Source organism: Nomascus leucogenys, chromosome 18, assembly GCF_006542625.1.
Source record: "Nomascus leucogenys isolate Asia chromosome 18, Asia_NLE_v1, whole genome shotgun sequence".
Classification (NCBI taxonomy): domain Eukaryota; kingdom Metazoa; phylum Chordata; class Mammalia; order Primates; family Hylobatidae; genus Nomascus; species Nomascus leucogenys.
The window spans coordinates 102067160-102073893 of record NC_044398.1 but is presented as its reverse complement, the minus strand read 5'-3'; the positions used below and the strand labels follow the sequence as shown (position 1 = coordinate 102073893).

General features: G+C 66.2%; 1 protein-coding gene across 1 annotated transcript; it reads left to right on the top strand.

The window, feature by feature from the left end:
- Positions 1–542: 542 nt before the first annotated feature.
- Positions 543–5756, top strand: SOX8 (SRY-box transcription factor 8). Its single transcript, XM_003269130.4, has 3 exons — positions 543–1210; positions 2562–2794; positions 3535–5756. Exons 1-3 carry the CDS (start codon positions 555–557, stop codon positions 4218–4220), a joined length of 1575 nt encoding a protein of 524 aa, XP_003269178.2. The 5' UTR covers positions 543–554; the 3' UTR covers positions 4221–5756.
- The last annotated feature ends 978 nt before the right edge of the window (positions 5757–6734 follow it).

Here is a 6734-nt window from a genome sequence, read left to right as displayed (position 1 = left end):
CGTATGGGGAGGGCGGCCCGGGATCTCCCAGCTCCGAGCCGCGGCCCCTTGGCGCGCGTTACCTGGACGTGCGCTGCCCGCAGACTCTGGATGAGCTGGGCCTGGGCGCTGCGCGGCGGAACCGACCCTGTCCTGGACCGCAGGCAACAGCTGACCCCGCGCCACCGGCCTGTGGGCGAGACCTCGGGCGCGAGACGGGCTGTGTGAGAGTGTCTGTGTGTGTGTGTGTGTGTGTGTGTGTGTCGGGGGAGGGGCCCGAGGACCCGCTTCCTAGCTGAGCGTCAGGACTGGGGGGGCGGACTCCCAGGAGCCGCGCGGCGCCCGCAGAAGAGAGGAAGCGCCGGAGACCCCCCTGCGCCCACCCGGCCTCCCTGCTCCGCTTCCCTTCCCGGGGCTCCGGAGAGGGGAGCTCTAGGCGTGGGGCGCCGGGCCCACGTGGTGCGGCGCCGGGCGGGGCAGGCGGGGGCGCGGCGAGAGCTGCGGAGCTTTCTTTATGGGTGGGGGGGCGGGGGCGGCCGGGCTCCGCCTCCGGGGGATCGGGGCGCGCTCCGCCAATGGGTAGCCGGGCGCGGGGCGGGGCCGCGGGGCCGCCGCTTAAAGAAACTTGTTGCGGGTCCCGGAGCCGGAACCGAGCGTCGGCGGCGACGGCGGCGGCGGCGGCGACGGCGGCAGGGGCGAGGGTCGGGGCCACCGCGCGGCGACCTCGGGTCCCGGAGGGGCCGCAGGGCAGCCCCGGGCGCCGGCCCCGGTGCGCGTCTCCTGTGCGCGCCCCTCCGCGCGCGGCCCCGATGCTGGACATGAGTGAGGCCCGCTCCCAGCCGCCCTGCAGCCCGTCCGGCACCGCCAGCTCCATGTCGCACGTGGAGGACTCGGACTCGGACGCGCCGCCGTCTCCTGCCGGCTCCGAGGGCCTGGGCCGCGCGGGGGGCGCGGTGGGGGGCGCCCGGGGCGACCCAGCGGAGGCGGCGGACGAGCGCTTCCCGGCCTGCATCCGCGACGCCGTGTCGCAGGTGCTCAAGGGCTACGACTGGAGCCTGGTGCCCATGCCGGTGCGCGGCGGCGGCGGCGGCGCGCTCAAAGCCAAGCCGCACGTGAAGAGGCCCATGAACGCCTTCATGGTGTGGGCGCAGGCGGCGCGCCGCAAGCTGGCCGACCAGTACCCGCACCTGCACAACGCCGAGCTCAGCAAGACGCTGGGCAAGCTGTGGCGGTGAGTGCCGGCGCCCCGGGGGCGGGGTTCGGGACCTTGGCCGCCCCTGGTCTCGGACTGCGAGCGCAGAGCTCGCGGAGGTGGCGGCCACACGCAGGCTCCGGGCTCCGCACCCCGGGCGAGTGTCAGGGCGGGTCCCCGTGGAAAAATCCTCTGGCCAGCCGGGGTCCGGCGCCAGGTATGGGAGTCGGGATCCGCGGAGGGCAGCACCTGGGGTGTGCACCCTCGTGGCGGGTGCGCTCCGGAGCCAGTTCTCCTGGCGGGGAACACCCTGCGGAGGGCCGTGGCTGGCACCCCGACGTGCCCTCCAGCTGCTGCGAGGAGCCCCAGCCCCGGGAGGCCCGCCCGGGACGAGAGCCAGTTGCATGCGGCTCTCTGGAGGTGCCCCCTGCTTAGAAAGCGCTCAGCTCCTCCGGCTCCTGGACCACCCATGGGGAGGGAGTGGGGCAGGCTGATGGGTGGGCAGCAGGTTTGCCTACGAGTACCCTCCCCGCAGTTTCTCCCTCTCCTGGCCACCCTCGGCCCGAAGCAGAGAGGGCAGGAGTGGAGATGACGGGGTGCACCGTGTGCACGCCTTGGCGTGGTGGGGCCGGTCAGTTTTCCAGAAATTGGGAAGAACTTGCTGCTCAGGACAGGCCGTCCCCACCAAGTGTCCTCTGCTTGGGTTTAAAATGGTTCTCTTGGTTTGGGGCTCTGGTTCCCGTATCCTGCTCCTCACCTGGAAGAAGGGAGCTTGGAGCTTGCGTATTTGCATCTCCTGCCTTCTGTCTGGATCTAGGGCGCAGCCGCGGGGCGCTGTGGACTGCAGACCCCTGCTCCCCCAAGTCCTGCCGCACAGGCGGTTGGAGGTGAGCTTCGAGAAGAGTCCCAGGGAATGTGTCCTGAGGCTCAGTGAGGACGGGTGCCTGGGCCCTGCCAGGGCTTCTGGGTGTCTGGGAATGGAGGGACAGCAGCCCAGCTGCCCGCCGAAGGTCGGCACCGTTCCCGGGAAGCCTCGCTTTTGTCCACCGCCGGCTGGGTCCTGCCCGCCTCCCCCGCCTCCGTTAGCCCCAGAGGGAGGGAACAGCAGGCCTGGAATGGGGGGAAGTAGAAGGAGGAAGATGGGAGGCGTGGGGCTTGTTCTTCTTTGGCTGTCGTACGCATACCAACCTCCCCAAACAGGCGCCGGCTGGTTCTCCCAGAGGCGTGTACTGCCTGGTGCCACGGGAGGCCCCGGAGCGCACGGCAGGCGGGTTTCCCTGGTCAGAGCCTCCCGGCCCCGGCCTCTGCTGCCGGTTCCCCCTGTGGTGTGTGCCTGCACCGAGGGCACAGTGGGCACCCTGGCCATCCCTGCCTCTGCCCTGTGCTGCAGCTTGCTGAGCGAGAGCGAGAAGCGGCCCTTCGTGGAGGAGGCAGAGCGCCTTCGAGTGCAGCACAAGAAGGACCACCCCGACTACAAGTACCAGCCACGGCGCAGGAAGAGCGCCAAAGCCGGCCACAGCGACTCGGACTCCGGCGCGGAGCTGGGACCCCACCCTGTCGGTGGTGCCGTGTACAAGGCTGAAGCAGGGCTTGGAGATACGCCCCACCATGGCGACCACACAGGTGGGCTCCAGGCCCCCCGGCGTATCTGAGGGTCCCTGGTACGGGAGGCAGCTGTGGGGTTTCTGGCTGAGACGGATGCATGATGGTGGAGGGGGGCAGGCACCCTTGAGAGAACCAGGCCTTCGCCGAGTTCCCTGAGAAAGCTCCCAAGGCCCCGGCCGCCCCTGTTTTTGGTGCACGAGGGACCTGCTTAGCCGCCTTGAGTGCTGAGGGGCTGACAGCTTTGCTTGGCGGGGACCCCGAGAGGAGGTGTTTTCAGCAAGACTCAGTCCAACGCGGGCTCCTCTTCCCACACGGAGCCGCTGCCCACACGGCGCTCAGCAGCCCCAGCTTCAGGGCCAGACTGACAGGGTGGAGTCCTGCCGGGGCCTCGGTCAGGCTGGCTGACGCCCGCCAGCCTCAGAGTGCTTGGCTGGCCCGGGAGGAACAGGGTCTGTGTGGTCCCCCAGCGCCCTGTAAACGCCAGCTCTGGCCAGGCTGGGCCTGTCGGCTTCTTCCCCCCACCTTGGTCTCTGGGAGGGGCCTCGGATCTTCCCATAGCACAGCGCTTCACGGAATTTTCTCGGCCGAGGAGTGAGGTCTAGGTCTGACTTTGCTGGAATTTCTGGGAAATGTAAAGAAACAAAAAGCCGTTGATCCCCCTGGCAGTTAGTGCGGGCGTCCCTCCCCGTCCAGCCTGGCCGGCCCCACCGCCCCACAGAAGGGGCATTCATCCCTGAAGCCTGCTCTCCTGTCCCCAGGGCAGACCCACGGGCCGCCCACCCCGCCCACCACCCCCAAGACGGAGCTGCAGCAGGCGGGCGCCAAGCCGGAGCTGAAGCTGGAGGGACGCCGGCCGGCGGACAGCGGGCGCCAGAACATCGATTTCAGCAACGTGGACATCTCGGAGCTCAGCAGCGAGGTCATGGGCACCATGGACGCCTTCGACGTCCACGAGTTCGACCAGTACCTGCCCCTGGGCGGCCCCGCCCCACCCGAGCCCGGCCAGGCCTACGGGGGCGCCTACTTCCACGCCGGGGCGTCCCCCGTGTGGGCCCACAAAAGTGCCCCGTCGGCCTCTGCGTCGCCCACCGAGACGGGTCCCCCGCGCCCACACATCAAGACAGAGCAGCCGAGCCCCGGCCACTACAGCGACCAGCCCCGAGGCTCGCCCGACTACGGTTCCTGCAGCGGCCAGGCCAGCGCCGCCCCGGCCGCCCCCACCGGCGCCTTCACCGGCGCACAGGGCGACTACGGCGACCTGCAGGCCTCCAGCTACTATGGCGCCTACCCCAGCTACGCACCCGGCCTCTACCAGTACCCCTGCTTCCACTCGCCACGTCGGCCCTATGCCTCGCCCCTGCTCAACGGCCTGGCCCTGCCGCCCGCCCACAGCCCCACCAGTCACTGGGACCAGCCGGTGTACACCACCCTGACCAGGCCCTGAGGGCCCGGCTGTGGGGAGGGACTCGCGGGCGTCAGGGGGCAGCCTTGTCCCGGCCCAGTGTGCGTGGCCAGGGCGGGAGGGGCCCCGGTGGCTGAGCGCCATCAAGTGCCTGCTGAAGTCTGCAGGGAAGCATGCTTGCCGCCCATGGCCCTCGGCCTCCAGATGGCCACACCTCCGCCGACGACAGACCAGCTCCCTCTCCCTTCTCTCTTTCTTTTTGAGGTGGCGGGATTATTCCACAAAGAAGGGCTGCCGTTTGGTCCCTCTTCTGTGAGGACCGGCAGCACCAGCACCTTCGGTTTGCATCTCGGTAGAGGAGAAACGGCAGCACAGCCCAAGGACCAAAGGAGGGGGTGGCAGGGGCCTTGCAGGGCGCTGTGAGGTCCAGGCCCTGAGGTCCAGGCTGGCCTTGGCGCTGAAAGCCCCTGCAGTCACGGCCACATTCCCTCGACAACGGCTGCACGGGCTGTCCGGGATTCGGGGTGTCTGTCCGCACACCCTCTGGGACGCGTCTGCTCGAGCATCTCCGGGACCCGCCTGTCAGATCTGAGGCGTCTCCTGGCTGACAGAGTGCGCCCGCGCAGTCTGGCTGTGATTAACACATCTCTCTTTTATTTTTATGTTTTTGATAATTTTTTATTTTTGAAGCTTAAATGTGTTTCTTTTGAAAGCTGTTAAAGGTGTATTTATGTTCTGTATTATTTTATCTTTAATTAATGAGGTAATTCGGGCAAAGAGTAGAATTTAAGACAAAACGGAAGCTGGGAAGCTTCCCTTGAGGGCAGGCAGGAGGTGGGGTTGCCGCTGTTGGCCGGCATCACGTTGCTCGGCTTATGGGAGGCCGCCCTGGAGGGCCTGGAGGTCCCAAGGTCCCTGGGAGGACTGGGCCCCTCATGCCTGGAGCTTGGCAGCCGAAAACCCGAGGGAGGAGAAGGGATCTGCCTTGTGATATCTCTGATCAGGTTGGGGTGCCCCAGTACCAGTCTGGAGTTTGGGAAGCAGGACTCCGTCCCTGTGCCCGACTATGCCACGTGGTAGGACACAGGACACAGGAATTCCTGGGAAGTGGTGGCTTCAGAAGTGATCTTGGCTCGCAGGCGCCAGTGCCACCTACCAAGCTGTGAAACTAAACCTTCTCCACTAAACGTCGTTAGGGCCTTAGTTCTAGGCGAGTAATACCTGCTTTACCTGCACTGCTTCCCTTGTGTGCTGAGCGTAGAGCATACAATAGCGCCTACTTCACGGAACCTTGTGCCTTTAAACTTTGTAAATTTAAACACACCCGAGAAGTTGCTTCTTTGTACTTTTTCTACTTTTCCTACTTTTTTGTAGAAAAAAAAGATACTGTCTCTGCTTCTATTTCTCTGGGGGTGGGGGTGGGGAGCGCCGCAGACCCGTTTTATGCAGCGTCTCCCTCGGCACCGCGTTCGGAGGACGCACCCTCACTCGCCTGCTGCCTTCGCTCCTTTCTGACCAAGCAACGCTAACTTTTGTACAGATTGATTTGATAAAATTAAACAAAGTGCTTTTTATGGATGTGGGCTGCATTTTGTGTGTTGCTTTGTGTGAGCCTGGGGCTCCCGGGGCAGAACTGTCCAGCAAAGGCAGGATCGGGCCGTGCCATGCAGCCGCCGGCCTCACCCCAGTGCCCTCCACGCCGGGCGGCAAGGAGGGCGGCCACGAGCCCACCTGGACCCCCGAGCGGCAGGGGCAGCCCGTCGTGCCGCGAGGCGTCAGCAGGCTTCTGTCGGAGTGGAAACAGCCGTGCCCTTCGCGAATCCCGTCGCGGCCTCTGGGAACCGAGCTCCTCGTCTTCCTTCCTGGAGGGCCTCCTTGGTAGGCAAAATGGGTCTGGATGGGCCCGATTTGGGGTTGTGTTTTTCCTCCCAGGAGAATCTCAGAGCTGGTTTCTGGGTGGCTGTGCAACGCCAGGAAGTCGACGGCATCTTTCAGGCCTTGGCACGGAGCCAGGCTGGGAGCGGATGAAAGCGCCCTGCGGGAGCCGGCAGAGCTGTCTGGTTGGAGGCAAGTTTCTAGGGAGAAAATGGCTGTGGGAGTGACAGCCAGGGAGGGGCAGCCGGTCCCTTTGCCAGGTCTCCCGGGCACCTGAGGCTGGTGCAGGGGCGTCTCCGGGCTGGGGGCCGCCCCTAGAGTGCAGGCACCAGACTTTTCAAGGCATCTTGGTCGGGGGTGGCAGAGGATGCACTGCTCACAGGAACCCAAATTCGAGAGACAGCTGCACCTACAATTTTAACAGGGTGGCTTGGGTAGGGGGCCACCCACCCCATCTCCTTGCCCGCCTGGCCGCCCTGCCCCTCACCCCACGGTGGGGATCCCGTTCCAGGGCCTGCCAAGAGCAGGAGGGGGAGGGGCTGTGCGGATTTATGACGGTTCCTTGGGGATGGGGTGTGCCAAGCCCCATGGGCGAGGAGGAGGCTGGGAGGGGGCTGCCGAGAGCCAGGTTCACAGACACCCGTCGTCTCCGCAGAACGGGCCCATCCCGTCCTGCGTCCA